This window comes from Tamandua tetradactyla, chromosome 13 (assembly GCF_023851605.1).
Source record: "Tamandua tetradactyla isolate mTamTet1 chromosome 13, mTamTet1.pri, whole genome shotgun sequence".
Lineage (NCBI taxonomy): Eukaryota > Metazoa > Chordata > Mammalia > Pilosa > Myrmecophagidae > Tamandua > Tamandua tetradactyla.
Window position 1 is genome coordinate 698,355 of NC_135339.1, and position 22,234 is coordinate 720,588.

Genomic DNA, 22,234 nt, shown 5'->3' on the forward strand with positions numbered 1-22,234 from the left:
CAGATGAACCTGGGAGTAATTGTGTAAATTATGTATTAAAAACTCAAGGATTAAAAAATACATACAAAAATTTGTTGGAATTCTTTAGGTGGAATTTTGTCAAAGAATATCAAGCTTCCTATCTATGAAAGTGTCTGCCTTCACGTGTTTATCTTTAATATAATAGAGGAGACAATATGTGTGACCATTTACTTTCTTCTTTTGGAATACGTGTACTTTCTGATTTATCTACACTTCTGGTTTACTGCTTTTGTAATTTTGATAAACTAGCTTTCTTGGCCTCCTTCCCCTTCCCCCCCACACTCAGCAGAAAAGTCCAAAATAACAAATTCTGTACATAAACAGTCACGCTAAACACAGATTTTACCTATTAAGACGTAAAATTAGATACTAATGTCAGTGTTTTCAGAAAATGATATAGCAATGACTATAAAAGCATTATACTATTACAAATGATTTACAGAAATAACTAATAAACCTAATTTAACATAAATTCACTCTAAAATGTAAACTGATAATTATATGTCATTAACAGAATAAGGTATTTTCCTAGTAAACTGTGTGACAATCCAAACTCACTTTTTTAAGATAACATCTAGAAAATCTAAAATGCTTTTCCTATTTCAACTTGACATATATTTCCCAAAGTACGATTCACCATTAACATTATTATAGATTATATTTTAACATACTGTCTAGATAACCAAGTGAAAACTTCAACAATATACACATAGGTATTTTCACCAATACATAAAACTGGAACAGGTAGTGAGGGTAGGAAAGAGACCATGAGTTCAATAGAACCAATACAATACTAAGAAAGAGGCATCCATTTTAAACCGTAGGGAAAAATCTGAGCCACAAAAGTAATATTCCATTTTGAATCTAGCTTTCGGATAAGAAGTCTGTGTGTTTTGACCTTAAGTTGCTCAGTAAAGCTCATGTTCTACTACTTATATTCTACTACTGATATTCTTACAGTACATAAAACTGAAACTGACCTGCAGCTTTCCTTTCCTTGACAGCTCAGTGTCTAAACTGTACATATGCGGCACACAGAGCCCAGCTGTGATCTACGACTTTTGGGGAACCGCTGACGGAACCAGCCTCCAGGCTGCTTGGAGGCACCAGCTCATCTCTCCAAACTCCCAACATGCTAAGGCGGCACCTCCCCGCCAACCCCGAAGGGTTGTTCGCGGAGCCTCGCGGGAAACGTAGTTTTGACATTGGGCGCGGACTCCGCGTGCAGATCTTCTGCGCATGCGTTGGACAATTCGCCTCAGAGCACTTCCGCCTTTTCCTTCTGGGTTTTCCTACATCGACGGGTGGGAGGCGGACAGGGGGCCACCGAGTGTAGGCGGTCTGCGGGGTTCAGCGTAACACGACGGCGGGTGAGCCCCGGAGCGTGGGCGAGGGCCGCGTGTCGCTCCGCGTGCCTTGGGGCGTGGGAGGGAGGCGGCTAGAGCCCGGCGGTGGGGAGGAGGCCGCGTGCCCTGTGGGGCACTCTAAGGACTTGCCGCCACGGCGCGCCTCTGGCAGGAGTAGGGCCTGGAGTCAGATGCACGACCGCTAGGACGCCGGGTCTGCGTGTGCCGATCCCCTGCGCTGTGCTGACGGCGCGCTCCTCCACACCCAGCCCGTAGGGCCGCGGCTAGAAGGTTTATGCGCATGCGTCACATGTGCGCCTAACCTGCTGGGGAGGGGATTGGGCTGAGGGGGCCAGCGCGTCTGTGACGTGTGCGTGCGTGACGTGTGCGTGCGTGTTGTGCGCTTGTAAGGCGCGGTCTGGGAGGAAGGGTCCGGGAGGCACAGCAGATTCAGTTGTCACCTTTCACTTTACAGCCTCTATCTATTTGGTTTTCCATTAGTTCTTTCTGGACTCTGGACTGCCCTGCAATCACGTCCGTCTTGTTATATGCTAGTGTTCCTTCATCCTGACTTATCCTCGCGTTCAGGAAGGGTCAAACGGCTATTTCTGTGTGAAGAGAAAACGAAATCTTGCTCCTGACGGTTAATGACTTGTTCAGGATTTTAATGTGTTAGTGGCAGAGAAGACAGTAAAAGACAGATATCCTCAAGCCCAGGCCTTTTGAAAATGGCAATTGAGTTCGATAAAAGATTGACATTTGGGCTTTCCTTTATAGCACTGCTTTTTATAGCCTTTACTGGGATCACTAACCAAAGGATTAGCCGTGTAGAATATTTAATAAACAGCATAGCTCTCGAGTGTTTTTTTACATCAGTATTGATGAAGGGTTAATGTTCCTTCATTAGGTGTATTTATATGTGTTTAACAATTGTGTCATTTTAATTTTTCTGTGAACACCAAGGGAGATTTATTCTTGTTTTATTTTTTAGTTTTAATTTTTTTCTCCAAGGGAGATTTAAACTGTTAAAAAAAAAATCCTTGATTAAGCAAATGTATACATTTACCTCTTGAAAAATTTTGTGCCCAAGAGCTACATGAGTATATTAGAGTCATAGTTGATGAGTACTTTTTCACCATCTTCCTGCCCCCTCTGAAGGGACAAAGGAACATTCTTTCACAGAGGGCAGTTTATCTAGCAGGTTTGTGTAGCCTTTTAGGGCAGGAGAATCCAGGAGCTATAAAGCAGGCCAGATCTTTCTTGACTCCATTTCTCTTCTAACTCAGCCATATCTTCAGAGTTGTCTACGTTTTCCCAAGATCAGCAGAAAATGAACAAATTCCAGGTAAGTTGTTTATGCATTCATTCCTCACTTACAGTGGATTTCATAAGATTTTTGAGAGTCCATTTGTTGAGATGGTAAATTAGAAATAGATAAAAATCAAGTTCATGAAAATGTAGAGTAACAGATCAGAAGAAGGCCAAGTTGGCATGTAGATGTTCACTGATCATAGAATCTTAGAGTTACTAAATTGAGCTGCACATATATTTCTGATCTTCCAACGGCCGTGACTGAAAGACAGACACTCTTATTTTGCAAGATTTGCATCTATCGTAAGAATAAATTACGATGAGAGGACACAAAGGTGTCCTGGAAGTTATCTTTTTTGGTTTTAACACAGGAACGCATAGGAAATGATCTTCCAGTAACAGCCCTGAAATGAAAGTAACCTGATGCCTCAAACTTCCTCAATGAGAATAAAAGGGTCCAAGAACTGGTTCAATTTTCTGATGGTTTTACTTGATCCTAGGATAAAACCTAGGAATAAAACGGCTTGCAGACCTATAACAAAAATTCTCCCTAATGATTTTAACTCAGCCAGGCTGTTTGTGCAGCTTGTGTGTAACAGTTCAAAGTTAAATTTTGGTGTGTGTTTCTGAGCGTTTTAATCAAGTTTCACCCAATGCTATAGTGTCCTGGTTTTTCCCCTCCAGTTTTAAGAATCCATCCAGGTAAAGGTCACCAATGACAATTGTAGTTACCTTTCTTGAACAACTGCTGTGTTACTCTGCTGACTGGTCTCTCCTGGAAAGTCTCCTCTGTTTGCTTCTGATACTGCTCTGCTGAAGCCTCTTGAAGTTTTCCTTATCTTGCCCCGTAGTTCACTTCCAGATTTTTATCCTTTGTCTGTTCACTAGTCTTCTCATTTTACATGTACACTGAAAAAATATATAGACAGTTGACAGTAGTATATATTATTTTAGATGCTTTAAAAATATATAATACATGTTTATCATATGTATTTCATTCCAATTCATCAGTAATCTGAGAATTCTCCATATGTGGTTTATTCTGGTTGATTTTAAATAGTATTTCATTGTGTGGCTACCCTATATTCTATATACTATTTTCTTTTATTGGTAACACTTCAGTAATTTCCATTTCTTAGTAATATGAATAATGCTGCCACGAACATCCTTGTCATTCTGACTTTGTGTGCATGTGCAGATGTCTTTGGGTTCTAGAATAGTGCTCCTCAAAGTGAGGTCCCTTTACCAGCAGCAGAGCATCATCACCTGGGGATCTATTTGAAACGTTTATTCTCAGACCCTACCCTAAATCTGCTGGAAGAGAATCTCTGTGGGTGGGGCTCAGCAATCTCAACAAGTTTCCTTGTTGGCAATTAAGTTTAAGAATCATTGCTCTATAGTACATACCTATGATTAATATGTTTTGAGTGGGGAATTTGAGGATCTCAATATTTTTAGGCGCATCATTATTCATTAGAATATTACATTGCTTCCCTCTTTACCATATCTAAAAATCATTTCCACACTAATGGATAAAAACCTCACTCTTAATTTTCATGTGTTTGAATATATTAGTGAGATTGTGGAATTTTCATAAATTTATGGCTTTTCAGATTGTTTTCTTATACTGTCTTTTATAAGCATTCCTTACGTATATGGGATAGTAATCATTTGTTATAGCTGTTACTAATCATCTTCTCCCGGTATGCAATGCTCTTTGTCTTTAAACTTAGTTATTCTTTCTGAACATTTTACATTGTGATATAACCGCTTTTTAGTTTCAGCTTTTTGAGCTTGTTTTAAAAATCTTACCCCAGGGGTATGATGAAATTTTAAGATATTTTGTCTAAAAATATTAAAATTCCCCATTATATTTAGCACTTTGATCTGTTTGGAATATATTTGTTAATATAATGCTAAGAATGAATCTAAATTTATATATTTTTCACCTGTAAAAAATAAGCAGCACAATAAAAGAATAACACTTCCTGACCAGAGTCTGACAAGACAGACCTGAGTGGGAAGGCCTGCCAGTTTTCTTCATTTTTATGCTGCTGGCTTTGGACCGAGGTACATACATTTTATCATGTTTACAAAGTATCTTTTGAAACTTATTTTACTAAAAATGAGAGTGTAAGGTTTTTACATGTCTTCGTAACATTTTATAGGGAGGGTTGTTAATTTTTCTCTTTAGCTGTGTTGAATTATGTTTCTACATTTTGAATACCTAACTTTTGTGTTCTGAAGAAAATCAAAGAATGTTATTCTTTTAATGGTCTGCATAATTCTGTTTAATAATTTCTTCCATAAAATTATCTATAGTTTTCTCTTGTTATTTGTAAAATGTATCATCTCTCTATGGATTGTTACTTTTTATTCGTACCACTTTTTCATTTGTGCCTTCGTTTTTCTTTTTTGAAATACTTTTTTCATAGAAATACGTTTTATTAAAGACTTTTCAATGAACCAATTTTTGGTTTCATTAATCTTTATAATTAAGTTCTGTTAATTGCTACTTTTATCTTTACCTAGGCTTTTTCTAACTTTTTTGTTGAATGTAAGTTCATAAGTTTTAAAGCCTAGTAGTAGGTGCATTTAAATATTCAAATTTCCCTCGACATACCACTGTACTGCAAAACCCAAGTATTGATTGATATGTAGTAGTTTTTTCCTAAGTAGCAATTTTGTTTGTGATGTTGTCTTTGATAAATTAAAATGTACTTTGATTTTTAATATATCATTTCTATTGGTATAAGAGACATGTAGAAAATTGTACAAATGTCACATATAGAGCTTAGTGATTTGTTACAAAGCCAGCCCCCAAATACGTACTACCCAGGTCAAAGCAAAATATTACCATCATTCCTGGAGCTTCTCTAATGCCCCTAACAGTCCCTTATACTCCCTTCCTCCTGAAAGGAGAAGGTATTTTAAACACCATAAATTAGTTTTATCTGTTTTGGTTTGGTTGGTTTTTTTTTTTTCTTTTTTGATAAGGTTTTCATTTGAAATCATTTCGAACTTCCAGGACAGTTGAGAAAATACTACAAGACCCTTACAGAGAACTCTACCATGCCCTCCACCCAGGTACCCAGATCCACCAACTAAATATTTCACCACATATGCCTTATCATTTGGCCATTCTGTTATTTTTTCTATCCATGTTTCTACCTATCTGTTTCTCCATTAAGTGCTCCATCTAGCCATCCATTCATCTATTGATCAACTGATCAGTTTGTTTCTAAAGAGTTAAGAGTAGGTTTTATATATCATGGTCCTTGAACACTTACTATTCCCATGTACATTTCCTAAGAACAAGTGTGTTCACTAATGTAACCACTTTATACAGTTACCAAGTTCAAGAAATTTAATACTGATAGGAAGCTTGCAGTCTGTATTCCAGGTTTTTATGTCACAATAATGCCCTTCTAGGCATTTTCTCCTCTATTATTAGATCGGTCCAATATCATGTATTATATTTGTTTGTTATTTTCTCTTTAGTTTTTCTCTCTTTCCCTTTTTAATTGTGAAAACTTATAGGTAACATGAACTTTCCGGTCTCAAAGACGCCTAAGCATACAAATCAGTGGGATTAATCACATTCACAGTGTTTGCTACCCTCTTTGTTTCCAGAACTTTCTTATCACTTCAAACACACACCTGACACTCATTATGCATTAGCTCCTCATTCTCACTATCCTTACCCCACTCCACCCATGTTAACCTCTACTCTCCTTTCTGAGTCCATGGATTTCTGTATTTAGCTATTTCATATAAATGATATCAAATAATATCTGTCCCTTTGTGTCTGACTTATTTCACTCAACATGGTATCTTTAAGGTTCATCCATGTTGTAGGATGTAACTGAAATTCATCCTCTTAAGAGCTGAAGACTATTCCATTCTATGTATATAACACAATTTTTTTGTCCATTCATCTGCTTATGTACATTTGAGATGCTTCCATCTTTGGCAATTGTGAATAATGCTGCTCTGAACATTGGTGTACAAATATTTCTCTGAGTGCCTGCTTTCAGTTCTTTTGGGTATATATCCAGAAGTGGGGTTGTCAGGTCATATAATTGTTCTATGTTTAAGTTTTTGAGGAACTGCCAAACTATTTTTCACAGTGATTGCACGATTTTACATTCCTGTCAGTAATGCACAATGTTTCTATTTCTCCATGTTTTTTCACATTTTTAAAATGCTAGCAACTCTAGTGGTTGTGTTCATTACATATTTTTTTCTTGTTTTTAAAAATATTTTCCTTGAGAAATCTTCACACACATGCAGTCCATACATAGTATATAATCAGTGACTCACAATAGCATCAAATAGTTGTGTATTCATCACTATGATCATTTTTAGAACATTTGTGTCATTCCAGAAACAGAAATAAAAAGAAAAAAGAGAAACCTCTTACATTGCATACCCCTTGACCCTCCCTCTCATTGACCACTAGTATTTCAATCTACCTGATTTTTTACCCTTTCCACCCCATTATTTATTTATTATCTTTTTTTTTTTGACTCATCTGTCCATAACCTGGATGAGAGGAGCTATCAGACAAGGTTTTCACAATCACGCATTCACATTGTAAAAGCTATATTGTTATATAGTCATAAAAAATCAAGGCTATTGGAACACAGCTCAACAGTTTCAGGTATTTTCCTGTAGCCACTCCAATATACCATAAGCTATAAAGGGATATCTATACAACGCATGAGAATAACTTCCAGGATAGCCTCTGGACTCTGAGATCCCTCAGTCACTGAAACTTTCTTTTTTCTCTCTTCTCCCTTTTGGTCAAGAAGGCTTTCTCAATTCCATAATGCAGTCTCTATGCATTCTAGGAGTCCTGTCCCACAGTGCCAGGAGATTGACATCTCTGGGAATCATTTTTCATGTAGTGGCATGTCAGTGAGTTCACCTGCTAAGTTGGCTTAGAGAGAGGCCACTTCTGAGCAACACAATAGATTCTCTGGGCATGAATTTTAGGCATAATTATAAGTAGGTTTAGCTTCTCCTCTGCAAGAATACGTTTCATAGGGGTGAGCCCCAAGATCAAGGGTCCAGCCGATTGAATTGGTTGTCCCCACTGCTTGCGAGAATATCAGGAATTCCCCAGATGGGAAGTTTAATATTTCCTCCTTTCTCCCCAGTCCCCCAAGGGGACTTTGCAAATACTTTTTTATTTTCTGCCCAATTTACTCTGTGGTATAGCACGGCTTCACACTAACCTGTATAAACCAACAAGATCTCAGGACCTATTACAGGTTCTATGTAATTATGGTGTTCAAATAAACTGGCCATACAAGTTAAATTAGATAATGCGCTGCCAAAATATAAATTTTGCACCAAATAAACACCTCTCCCTTTGGTCTCACACAGTTGAAGTTTTAAAATTTGCACCATATCATTCTTTACCCTATATTCTGAATTACCTTAGTCCTATCCATAGCACCTCCATTCATATCTCTAATTGAAGTCTGATCTCTTTTTCAGCTTTATAACCACTGCTGTATGAGGTAATGCTGACTTTCTTAGCTTCAGTGCTCTAGCTCAGTCTCAGGTGTTCATATCATTACCCAAAGTTTCAGGAAATGACCAGGTTATACACAAATAGCTCAGTATCGGGATTTAAAAATACAAGTTACAACTCCTGAATATGTTTACTGTGTAAGAGTTTATAATCTAGGGCCCTTTCCAGTAGGCCCCCAGCTGATAATCCATGTCCTCAACTTCAATTCTTTGAGTTTATATATTATAATTAGAGCATGATAACAGTTGTTTTTTTGTTTCTGCCATTTCATTGAACACACTGTCCTCAAAGTTTATTCGCCTGGTTGTATGCCTTACAACTTCATTTCTTCTTGCAGCCACTCGGTATTCCATTTTATGTAAATACCACAGTTCTTCCTTCCATCCTTTAGTCACTGTACCCTTAGGCCACCTTCATCCATTGCAGATCGCATTACAAGCACTACCGCCACAAACACCAGTGTGCAAATGTCCATTTGTGTCCCCACTGTCAGTTTCTCCAGTGTATACTTAGTAACAGGGTTGCAGGATCATGTGGCAACCCCACTCCTAGCCCCCTGTGGAACTACCACACTGCGCTCAGGAGGTGCTGCACCTCTCAGCCTCCCTCCCAACAATGTCTGCATTTTTTCTAGCACTTGTCTCTCTCTGTTCATTTTTAAATAGTTTAAGTCACACATCATATAATCCAACATAAATAAATAGCTGTGCCTTCGCTACCATGATCTATATGAAGACATTTCCTTTTCTTCTGCAAAGAATACATACCCCTCCCCCGTAACGCCCCAGCTTGTTGACATGTAGTTTTGACATAATGCCTGTTACATTCAGTGGAAGCATGTTGCAATGTTACTGTTGACTGTAGACCCTAGCTTGCATTGATTGTACTTCTTCCTATGTACCATCCCATTTTCAACACCTTGCAATGTTGACATTGATTTGTTCTCCCTCATGCAAAAATGTTTTTATATTTGTACAATCATTATCCACTTTATGCATTTCTAAGTTATACCATCTCAGTCTATTTTCTATCTTGCCTTCTGGTGTCATATATACTCCAAGCCCTTCTCACTCAACTATACTCACATTCAGCTTTGTTCAGTGTACTTGTATTTATTGTGTTAACGTCAGATAGTATTGTGCTATCCATTTCTGAATTTTTAGAGTCAGTCCATTGCACCTTCTGTATTGCTTCAGCACCGATTACCTAGTCTCTACCCTCTGTCTCCTGATAACCCATGTTCTTAACTTTAACTCTCAAAGTTCACTCATTAATGTTAGTTCATATTAGTGAGATCATACAGTATTTGTCCTTTTGTTTCTCTTTATTTTCACTCAGAAAAATGTCCTCAAGTTTCATCCACGTTGTTACATGCTTCATGACTTTATTCTAACAGCTGCGTAATATTCCATGCTATGTATATACCACAGCTTGGGCTGTCTCATCCGTTGATGGACATTTGGGCTGCCTCTATCTATTGGCCATCATAAATAATGCTGCTATAAACATTGATGTGCAAATGTCCATTTGTGCCCTTGCCCTAATGTCCTCTGAATATATACCTAGCAAGGGGATTGTTGAAGTACAGCATAATCAGTGCTATACTTCACATTCTGAGGACCCACCAAACTGCCTTCCAGAGTGGTTGTACCATTTTACATTCCACCAACAGTGGATAAGTGTTTCTCCACATCCTCTCCAGCACTTGTTGATTTCTGCTTGGTTTTTTTTTTTTCTTTTTTTAATAATGGCTAATCTAGTGAGTCCAAGAGGGTATCTCATTTTGGTTTGATTTGCATTTCTCGAATAGCCAGTTGATTTAAGTATCTTTTCATGTGTCTTTTAGCCATTTGTATTTCCTCTTCTGAAAAGTATCTGTTCATGTCTTTTGCCCATTTTTTGAGTTGTTTGTCTTTTTGTTGTTTAGTTCAAGAATCTCTTTTTTATTCTGGACATTAAATCCTTATCTGATATATGTAGTATCCAAATATTGTCTCCCATTGTGCATGCTGCTTTTTTACTTTTCTGACAAAGTACTTTGATGCACCAAAATGTTTAATTTTAAGGAGATGCTATTTATTTATTTATTTATTTCTTCAGTGCTTGTGCTTTGGGTGTAAGGTCTAGGAAACCACTCTTACAACAAGATTTATATTTCCCTACATTTTCTTCTGAAAGTTTTATGGTCTTAACTGTAATGTTTAGGTCTTTGATCCGTTTTAAGATACTTCATGTGTAGTATGTGAAATGTGGATCCTCTTTCATTCTTTTGCGTATAAATACCCAGTTCTCCAAACACCATGTATTGTAGAGGCTGCTCTGTCCCACGTGGGTTGGCTTGACTGTCTTATCGAAGATCAATTGTCCATAGAAGAAAGGGTCTATTTCTGAACCCTTAATTCGATTCCCTTGGTCAGTATATCTACCTTTATGCCAGTGCCATGCTGTTTTGACCCCAGTAGCTTAGTTAATATGCTTTAAAGTCAGTTTAATGTGAGACCTCCCACTTCATTTTTCTTTCTCAAAATATTTTTAGGTATTCAGGGCACCCTTATCTTCCAAATAATTTTGGGTATTGTTTTTTCTATTTCTATCAAGTAAATTGTTAGGATTTTAGTAGATACTGCATTGAATTTATAAATCAATTTGGATAGAATTGACATTTTAACTATTTTTAGTCTTCCAGTCCATGAATATGGTTTTCCCATCTATTTGTTTAGGTTTTCCATGATTTCTTTTAGAAATTTCTTGTAGTCTTCTGTGTATAGGTCTTTTGTGTCCAAAAGCCTGTTTGTAGTTTTTTTTTTCATCAGCCATGCCCCTTCTATGCCTTTAGTGCTTACTCTGGGTTTATTTGTGCTCAGGGCCTGTTTTCAGTAGTCAGAATTTGTTAATTCCACAGTTAGAGCTTGGTTGAGCTAAGTCCTTGCTGCTAGTAAAGTCTGTTTCCTTTCCCCTCAGGGAACCAGCCTTCAGTGCCCATGGGGGAGGGGCATAATATCTGCAGCTTGGGAAAGTTACAGTTCTGTGTGGAAACACAGCCTTTACATCTGTTCCAGATTGGTGTACAAGGGTATCTGGTCACTGATGTCCTCCCTACAGTTGTTCTGAATGGTTCCTGGCTATTAAATTATTATTATTATTTAATTTGTCCTCTACTGGACAAATTAAATTCCACACTTCATTGTCTTTCATTGTGGTTTTGATTTGCATTTCTTCAGTGACTTATGTTGAGCATCTTTTCTTTTGCTTTTTTGGGCATTTGTATGTCTTTGGAGAAATGTCTGTTCAAGTTTTTTGTCCATTTTTTAATTGGGTTGCTTGCCATTTTGATGTTAAGTTCTAGGAATTCCTTGTATATTCTGGATTTTATTAAATACATACTTTCAAATATTTTGTCCCATTCTGCAGATTGTCTTCTCATTTTCTTATTTATGTCTTTTAATACACAAAAGTTTAATTTTGATGATTTCCCATCTATCTTTTTATGATTTCCCATCTATCTTTTTGCTTTTATTGCTTCTGCTTTTGGTGTCATATATAAGAATCCAATGCCTAATACAGCTTCCTGAAGATATTCCCTGTATTATTCTCACAGTTTCTAGCTTTAGCTCTTATTTTTATATCATTGATCCATTTTGAGTTAATGTTTTGTTGAGAGGACGGAATTTAGTTCATTCCTTTGCATGTGGGTATCTATTTCTCACCAGCACCATTTGTTGAAGAGACTATTCTTTCCTCATTGATTGGAGTTGGAACCATTGCCAAAATCAATTGGCTATAGATAGGTGGATTACTTCTGCACTCTCATTTATATTCCTTTGGTCTATATGTATGCCCTTGAGCAAGTACACACTGGTTTTATTACTTTAGCATGGTAGTAAGTATTGAAAAGTGTGAATTCTGCAGCTGTTCTTTCTCCAGATGTTTTTGGCTGGGGTCCCTTGTACTTACATGCAGATTTGATGCTGTAGCTTTTCAGTCTGTGAAGAAGGTTATTAGAATTTTGATTGGCAGTGCATTAAATCTGTAATGAGAATGACACCTTTTTTTTATTTTTGAAAATTAAAAAATTATTTGCCATGTTACAATTGATAGTACCTTTTAAATTTACTATTAACTGAGTCTTCTGGAAGTTGCCTGTTCTTCTGGGTGAGGTAGTCTTTGAAGTTGGTGCCTAAAATGTGAGAATCCTTGCTAAAAAGGATGTTTGAAGTCCCTTCAGCAGGTCATTAGGGACCAATTGCTTAAAAAGAGTCACTCTGAAGACTTATCATTCTGTTGCTAATTTTACCACTTCATTTCACCTTCCCTCTTGATAAATGTGTCTTATTCTACTCTCAGTCATTATACTCTTTCCATTTCAATATTTAAGGAACCCCTTGGTAACCATGGTATATGTAGCTGCATCAAAATATGTGAAAATTTTTTTTACATATTCTTTATTAGCGACTTAAGAAAATGTCACAATTTCAAACTTCTTTCATTTCAGAAACTATAAATTACCCATTTGCAAACTCCTACATCTACTAGCTCTGGATTTACCAGGGAGTAGTTATTGCTAGTCTCATATTAACTCATTATTTTATTTATGTCATTTTCTTAATTTTTTGGATTCCTTTTTATTGTTTGTTTTTTGTTTTTTTCTTTTTAGGTAAAATATACATACCATAAGTTTTGTAAGGAGAATCCTCCATAATTGTGTTGTGCTTTGTTGTCTTCTTATTTCCACCACCTTTCAAGGTTCCTTCATGACCATTTCAAAATGTATAACAATCTGTCTCTTCCTCTCACCCTCAAGAATAGGTAGTATTTTGACTGTCGTCATTGCCTGTTTTTGAAACTCAGATACAGAATATACTTTTATATCAGGATTCTTTTATTCGGTGTATGTTTGATTTATCCATGTCGATGTGAGTTCCAGTATTTCATTCTTTTTATGGCTACATAGTGTTCCATTGCATGAAAATACTATAATTTATAATTATATATACTATAATTTATAATTATAAATACTATAATTTATAATTTCCCTTTTCTGTTTTTTTTTTTTATTCCTTCCTGAAATTTTGTGCTTATCTCAGGTATCATTTTCCCTCAGTCTGAAGAACTATTTTTTCTTGTGCATTTGTGCTGTTGATAATTTTTTTCAACCTTTATTTGTCTGGAAGTCATATTCACTTTAGAAGACTTTTTTTTTCTGGATGTAGAATTCTCTTGGGGCATTCTTTTTTTTAGCTATTTAAAAATGTCTTTGCCACAGGGTGAGATGGTGGGTGGTTGGAGCTGAAGGGATCCAGACTGTGCAACGGGACTGGATGCAAGGACTCGAAGATGGACAGCACAATAATACCTAGTTGTGAAGTAATCATGTTAAAGCGCTGAGTGAAGCTGCATCTGAGCTATAAAAAAAAAAGAAAAAGTCTTTGCCTTTAGATTTTCTTGTTTGCAAATTGCCATTTCAAATTTCTCCCCAATAGCTTCTGAATTCCATAGTTTCTGTTGAAGTTTGCTGCCCATTTTGCTGTTGAGATATTTTGTTTCTCCCCCACTGATTTATAGAATATCTTTCAGTATTATGTGTAGGAATTCTTTGTTGGATTATTATGTATTCTGGAAATCTTCTCCTACTCTGAGTTTTATTTTTATTCTCTTGCTACTTTTTGATAAAGATATGTTCTTAATTTTAATATAGTGGTTAATAATTTGTGCCTGTTTAAGATATCTTTTAGAAAATAAAAATTTTCTGAAATTTTTGATGTTTTACTTCTCACATTTAGATTTACAGATTGTCTCAAATGGATTTCTGCATATATTTAATATAGCAGTAAATATTCATTTTAATTAAACAAGCACCATCATTGAAATGATTCAGTTTGTCACTCTTGTCATGTGAATTGTTCCATTGATAAATTTGAAATCCTTATGCCTGTATCATGCCATTCATAATAGTTCTTGATTTATAATAATATGTCTTCTGGCATCATTTTTCTTCAAGATTGTCTTGTCTATTGCTAGCTCTTTACATTCCACATATTTTAGTATTAGCCTGTCTAATATCCAACAAAGTTTCTGCTAAGATTTTGATTGTTGCTGTGAATCTATACATCAATGTGGGGAATATTGATCATTTTATAATATTGAGCTTTTTCTGTTAATATATTGGATTAACAGGTATTAATCTAAGATATCAACTTGGATAACTTGAATTTGGATCTTATTTAGTTTCCTTCATTAATATTTGCAGTAATCGCTCTTGAGATTTTCATATTTTTGTGCTCTTGATTATATCTGTTAAAAATTTAGTTTTCTAGTTTTGTAATAGAAATGTCTAAGATTTTTAGATTGAACTGGCATCTAAATTCTAAACTATACTTTTATTTGGCTTTTTATGGACATAACTCTTTTTGCCTTATTAGTCTAAGAACTAGAAAAACATTGACTGAAATTGAATATAGAGTTATCCTTTTCTTATTCCTAGTTTTATGTTTAGCACTTTCCATATTTCATCATGCTGTAGGTGTTTGTAGAAATCCTTTATCATTGAGGAAATTTCTTTTTCTTCTTGGATTGCCAAGAGTACATGTCATAACTTTTCTGCATTTACAGAAATAAGTATGATCCCTTTTAATTTTTAATACTATTCACTCATATTTTTATTTCTTTCAGAAAATTCCTTTATGGTGATCATGACCTATTCTTTTTCTAAGTCATATTTTCCCATTAGTTTCCATTAATAATTTTCTCTTCTCAGACCCCTAAGTTCTCTGAGAGCCTTCTGATTCATTCTCTTTTTTTTCTGCATGGGCAGGCTCCGGAAATCAAACCCAAGTCTCAGGCATGGCAGGCGAGAATTCTGCCTGCTGAGCCACTGTGGCCCACCAGTGATTCATTCTTGATGGCTTCAGCCACCGCCAGATATTTCCTTTTCAGATATTTCCTTTTAAAGCCTTTCTTGCTAAAGCACTGTGCTCAATCTATTTTCCACTAATTTCCCAGCCTCACTTAATGGTATTATCTATGTAACTGTTTATGCACAAAGCCTAGGGAGTCATTTCCTGTGCAGTAAATTGGTGACCTCATTCTGTTGCTGTGTATCTCATAGTTTCAGAGCCATGTTTGTATCCTAGTTTGTAACTGCACTATTTTGTATTGTTGTCTTTGTCCTTTAATTTCCTCCTTCTCTTTTTAAATAGTATTGGTGGTCTAAATGAAATTCTGGTCACATATATAATTTTAGTTTGTGATCATATTTTTTCTTTGACTCTCCTTTTTTTCACAGCAGTGATCCCTAAAATAGAGGCATGGACCTTTAAGTACATTATTTCCAAAATTTTTCTCTTATTACTCTATTCATATCCTAAGTATTACCTTTGAATTGAAGGGTTAGAACCTAGAGAAGTGTACTGTAATGAAATAAAATATTAGGCTGCCTTTCTTCATATTTAAATCTAAATAAAACACATTAAAATTGGTAATAAATGGAATGACAATATACTTCTCTAATTTATGAATAAAAATCTTTTGTAGTACTTGTGTTAGTTTGCTAATGCTGCCAGAAAGCAATATACCAGGAACGGAATGGCTTTTTTTTTTTTAATTTTTTTGGAATGGCTTTTAAAAAGGGAATTGAATAAGTTACAAGTTTACAGTTCTAGTGCCAAGAAAATGTCCAAACTAAGGCACCAACAAGAGGTTACCTTCACTCAAAAAAGGCCGATACTGTCTAGAACACCTCTGTCAGCTGGGAAGGCACATGACTGGCATCTGCTGCTCCTTTGCTTCTGACCTCCATTACTTTCAGCCTCTGTTTCCTGTGGGAATTCATCGCTTGGCATCTTTGGGCCTTCACTCAACTCCTCCTGGACGCAATACTGGGTTATCACAGCCTCAGGCCATGTTCTCAATTCCTCTTATATAGTTTGCCTTTCTGCTGACTTCCCAAATGTGTTAGAGGAGCTACTCCTTTGCTATGTCATGGCCCTGTGCTCATGAAGAACATAGTGCTACTCTTTAAGCCACAGCTATACTCCCTCGATTAAGCAAAAATAGAATTCATTTTTTTGCTCCTTGTATGAACTTTTTTATATGTATTTTCTTGTATGTATGTTTACCTTAGCCCTTATAATATATCATTACATGTATTATGTTTTCATACCAGCTTATAAGCACTTTGAGTGCAAGAAAATTTTTATTAATTTTAGTATTCTCAAAAAATAAAATAATTCCAGGTACATTATGGGAACTTGCTATATTTTTTTGTCTGAATTAAATAATAGTGCAGTAGTAGAGTATGTCTATTGCGATTTCTCTTCTCACAGAGTATAAAACTAAACAAACATTCTGTAAGCCACTTTTTAGTAAGCTGTTAACAGCAATTATGGTAAGAATTAGTTTCTATACATCTTTTCCCATGTTACCTAATTCTGACATTTCAGCTGGAACAGAAATTCCAGGATTCAGTATCATTTAAAGATGTGACTGTGGGCTTCACCCAGGAAGAATGGCAGCAGCTGGACCCTACTCAGAGGTCCCTGTATAGAGATGTGATGCTGGAGAACTATAGCCACCTCGTCTCAGTGGGTAAGGTCTGTTTCCTATATAAGTATTAATAGCATTCATTTACTTTTTAAATTATTCAAGCACAGGACCCTTTGCAGAGTTTAATGATATTTGAGATTGGGAGTCAGGTATCGGTATTGATTAATCCTTTGGCGCATCAGGAAGATATTTGTGTTCACCTCTCCAAAAAATTTGCCACTGGTGCCTTCATTGGATAGCTCCAGAAGCTTCCTTCTCCTTTAGAGGCCCTGAAGTCTGGATAGCCTGGTCCAAGTCCTGAATTATTTCTCTTTACAGGGTATTGTGTTACCAAACCAGAGGTGATCTTCAGGTTGGAACAAGGGGAGGAACCGTGTATATCAGAGGAAGAATTCCCACGCCAGAGCCTCCCAGGTGAGTTCATGAGTACTGTACAGATAAACATCAAGCTTGTTATTGCTCTGGGATTAATTCAGGAGATGACAACTTTGAAATGTTCTTCATGCATATCTGTTTAGAGGCCCTAATCTTTGGGACTTAGAATAATAATTCCTCAGTCACATCTCTAGATATGACTCTCACACAAAACATTCTCCTATTGATTCATGTCTATAATATTTACATTCTTAAATCTACCCAATGAGCAATCTTTATCCATCTCATCTTTACTATATTATTTCCTTAGCAACTCTTTTTTTTCCAAGAAATTTTAGTTGCCCATTTTACCTACATTGTCCTGCAGGTTTGCTACTATCAGGTATTCATTCATACTTTACTTTCATTAAACAGATAAAATGACAGCATATGTATCAGTCATTATTAAGAGCTAGGGATATGTAAATATCTCCAAACAAGCATATAGAAGTAGCACTAAACACCCAAAATCAAGATATTTGCATGTATTATATGTTCTGTGGTGATAAAAACTATAAGTATATTAAAACAGGGTTAGATTGATTGGGTGTGTTATTTTTAGAGCAGTAGGGGAACCTTAATAAGATTAGCAGTAGAGTGTTCCTGAATGAAATTAGTGTGTGGACCATCTGGGTTCTGCCTCTTCTCAGCAAGAGTAACCGTAGCTGCTGAGCTCATGAGGTAGGAATGTGCTTAATGTTTTAGAGCAATAACAGAAAAGCCAGATTGGCTGGAGGGGAGTGATTGACAGGAGGAGGGCAGGAAATAAAGTCAGAGAGTTAGCTTTTGTACAAAAGATGAGAATATTATAAGCCTTACCAAAGAACTTAATTTTATACATATATAAGCCTTACCAAAGAACTTAATTTTATACATAATTTATTGGTGCACTTTCAGCAAATGAATAAATCTGACTTATATTTTCGTAAACTCTTTATGACTTCTATAGAGAAGAAATATTGGCAAGGGACTGAAGGCATAGGGAGCACACTAGGGAACTATTGTAGCTCTCCTTATGGGTGATTATAGTGACTTAGACGAAACTGGAATGGGAGTGATGAGAATTATATTTCGAAAGTGGGACAGCAACAAAAGAATTAACATTTATGTCACCACAGTCCCAGAAAGAGATGACTAAAACTGAGTCAAAAATGAGGGAGTGGAAATGATTTCTAAATCTTGTGTTAGTTAATTTTTTTTTAATTAATAAAAAAAAAAAGAAATGAGAGAGTGGGACTGAAAATGTATTTGAAGAAATAAGGCCTGAAAATTTCCCATATTTTGCAGAAGACATAAACCTACACATTCACGAAAACGAACAAACGTCAAAAAGATAAACCCGAAGAAATCTATGCCCAAAGCACCTCATAATTAAACTTATGAAAATTAAATATAAAGTAAAACTGTTGACAGCAATCAGAGAGAAACTAGTTATTATGTTATAGGCAAACACCAATTTGAATGACAGAACATTTCTCATAGAGGCTAGTCATACAACATTTTTTCAAGTACTGAAGGAAAAGAAATGTTAAATGTAAATTCTGTATCCTGTGAAAATATATTCAGGAATGAACAGGAAATAAGGACGTTCTCAGACAAAGGAAAACCATTAGAATTTGTTGCTAGCAAGCCTACTCTTAAAGAATGACTAAGGGTAACTCTCTGCATAGAAAGGAAATGATAATAAAATAGGCTTGGAACTTCAGAAGTAAAATAGTACATCAGAAGGGGTAAAAAAATCAGGGTAACTAAAATCTCATTTTCTTTTTTTAAAATTTTTTTATTAATTAAAATTTTTTTTTAAATGACAACAGAGTAATGCAAACATTCTTAACATATGATCATTTCATTCTACATATATAATCAGTAACTCAGAATATCATCATATAGTTGCATATTCATCATCATGATCATTTCTTAGAACATTTGCATCAATTCAGAAAAAGAAATAAAAAGACAACAGAAAAAAATTCATACGTACTATACCCCTTACCCCTCCTTTTCTTTTTTTAATTTATTTATTTTTTATTTATGATACATAACCAATACAAACACAATTATCATATGATCATTCCGTTCTTGTTATATAATCAATAACTCACACTGTCATCACATAGTTGTATATTCATCATCATGATCATTTTCTAGAACATCTGCATCAATTCAGAAAAAGCAATAAAAAGACAGAGAAAAATTCATACATACCATACCCCTTACCCCTCCCCTTCACCTATCACCAGCATTTCAATCTACTAAATTTATTTTAACATTTGTTCCCCCTATTTATTTATTTATTTATTTATTTTTTTTTTTATTTTTATTTTTTATTAACGGAAAAAAAAAAAAGAAATTAACACAACATTTAGAAATCATACCATTCTACATATGCACTCAGTAATTCTTAACATCATCACATAGATGCATGATCATTGTTTCTTAGTACATTTGCATCGGTTTAGAGGAACTAGCAACACAACAGAAAAAGATATAAAATGTTAATATAAAGAAAAGAAATAAAAGTAGTAGTAATAGTAAAAAACAACAACAACAAACAAACCAACAAGCAAACAAAAACAAAAAAAACCCTATAGCTCAGATGCAGCTTCATTCAGTATTTTAACATGATTACTTTACAATTAGGTATTATTGTGCTGTCCATTTTTGAGTTTTTGTATCTAGTCCTGTTGCACAGTCTGTATCCCTTCAGCTTCAATTACCCATTGTCTTACCCTGTTTCTAACTCCTGCTGAACTCTGTTACCAATGACATATTTCAAGTTTATTCTCGAATGTCCGTTCACATCAGTGGGACCATACAGTATTTGTCCTTTAGTTTTTGGCTGGATTCACTCAGCATAATATTCTCTAGGTCCATCCATGTTATTACATGGTTCATAAGTTTATCTTGTCTTAAAGCTGCATAATATTCCATCGTATGTATATACCACAGTTTGTTTAGCCACTCTTCTGTTGATGGAGATTTTGGCTGTTTCCATCTCTTTGCAATTGTAAATAACGCTGCTATAAACATTGGTGTGCAAATGTCCGTTTGTGTCTTTGCCCTTAAGTCCTTTGAGTAGATACCTAGCAATGGTATTGCTGGGTCGTATGGCAATTCTATATTCAGCTTTTTGAGGAACCGCCAAACTGCCTTCCACAGTGGTTGCACCCTTTGACATTCCCACCAACAGTGGATAAGTGTGCCTCTTTCTCCGCATCCTCTCCAGCACTTGTCATTTTCTGTTTTGTTGATAATGGCCATTCTGGTGGGTGTGAGATGATATCTCATTGTGGTTTTGATTTGCATTTCTCTAATGGCCAGGGACATTGAGCATCTCTTCATGTGCCTCTTGGCCATCCGTATTTCTTCTTCTGGTAGGTGTCTGTTTAAGTCTTTTTCCCATTTTGTAATTGGGTTGGCTGTCTTTTTGTTGTTGAGTTGAATAATCTCTTTATAAATTCTGGATACTAGACCTTTATCTGATATGTCGTTTCCAAATATTGTCTCCCATTGTGTAGGCTGTCTTTCTACTTTCTTGATGAAGTATTTATTTTTAATACTTTTTATTTTTTTTTATTTTTAATCCATATGTTTTACTTGTCCATTGATAAGGTAGACAAAAGAAGCATCAGACACAAGGCTCTCACAACCATGCAGTCACACTGCGACATCCATATCATCATACCATTATCTTCAAGAAACGTGATCACCAGAGCACAGCTCCACATTTTCAGGCAGTTCCCTCCAGCCTCTCTGTTACAACTTGACTAACAAGGTGATATCTATTTAATGTGTAAGAATAACCTCCAGGATAACCTCTCGACTCTGTTTGGAATCTCTCAGCCACTGACACTTTATTTTGTCTCATTTTCGCTCTTCCCCCTTTTGGTAGAGAAGATTTTCTCAATCCCTTGATGCTGGATTCCACCTCATTCTAGAATTTCTGTCCCACATTGGCAGGAAGGTCCACACCCCTGGGAGTCATTTCCCATGTAGAGAGGGGGAGGGCAGTAAGTTTGCTTGCTGTGTCAGCCGAAAGAGAGAGGCCACATCTGAGCAACAGAAGAGGTTCTCTTGGGGGTGACTCTTAGGCCTAATTTTAAGTAGGTTTAGCCTGTCCTTTCCGGAATTAAGTTTCATATGAACAAACCCCAAGATAGGAGGCTCAGCCTATTGGTTTGGCTGTCCCCACTGCCTTTGAGAATATCAAGAATTCTCTACTTGGTAAAGTTGAATTTTCCCCCTTTCTCACTATTATATTTCTTAGAATATTTGCCTCAATTCGGAAAGAGAAAAAGACAACAGAAAAAAATTCATACATACCATACCCCTTACCCCTCCATTTCTTTTTTTTAATTAATTTATTTTTTATTTATGATACATAACCACATACAAACACAGTTATCACTGTGCAAACACTTCTCTGTTCACTGTTCACATTGCTCTGAGATTTATCTGGGCGTTACTTTGGACAAACCTACAAAATCTCATGCCCTACGCAAGGTTCCAAGTACTATGGTGTTCGATTAAGCTGTCCACATAAGTTATATTAGGAAATGCACTAGTCAAAATAAAAACTTTGTACCAAATGAACATTTTTTGCTTTTCTCACACATACGTTAAAGTTTTAAAATATTGATTACCATCTGTTTTCAACACCCTGCATTATTGACATTCCTTTGTTCTTCCTCATGCAGAAACATTTTTAAATTTGCACATTTAGTCACTATTATTATACTTTCTAGGCATTCCTAGATTATACCCTCTCAGTCTTTATTGTCTATCTTTCCTTCTGATTTCATTTGTGAAATCATTCTCACATTCAACTTCATTCAGTGTTGTAACCTTATTGTATTACAGTTAGGTAGTATTCTGCTATCCATTTCTGAATTTTTACTATCAGTCCTGTTGCACAATCTGTATCCCTTCAGCTCCAATTAACCAATATCTACCATGTGTCTATATCCTGATGGCCTCTGTTACTGACTGAAATTCTCCAAGTTCATTCACTAACATATTGGTGAGACCATATGGTATTTGTTCTTTTGTTTCTGGCTAA

General features: G+C 35.8%; 1 protein-coding gene and 1 long non-coding RNA gene across 4 annotated transcripts in view; one reads left to right on the plus strand and one right to left on the minus strand.

Moving 5' to 3' along the window:
* The window catches only part of LOC143653475 (uncharacterized), a 57,009-nt gene extending 55,278 nt beyond the window's left edge, over positions 1-1,731 (minus strand). For 2 of the 3 annotated variants that reach the window (XR_013161308.1, XR_013161307.1), the window contains exon 1: positions 1,002-1,731. This is a non-coding gene — a long non-coding RNA (uncharacterized LOC143653475). The remainder of the gene's footprint in view (positions 1-1,001) is intronic. The other variant, XR_013161306.1, reaches the window with a different exon arrangement.
* LOC143653457 (uncharacterized) overlaps positions 1,448-22,234 on the plus strand; it is a 59,186-nt gene continuing 38,399 nt past the window's right edge. The window contains exons 1-3 of the mRNA XM_077124483.1: positions 1,448-2,712; positions 16,659-16,803; positions 17,080-17,175. Of these exons, the coding sequence (XP_076980598.1) occupies positions 2,698-2,712; positions 16,659-16,803; positions 17,080-17,175 (256 nt within the window). The 5' untranslated portion in view covers positions 1,448-2,697. The remainder of the gene's footprint in view (positions 2,713-16,658; positions 16,804-17,079; positions 17,176-22,234) is intronic.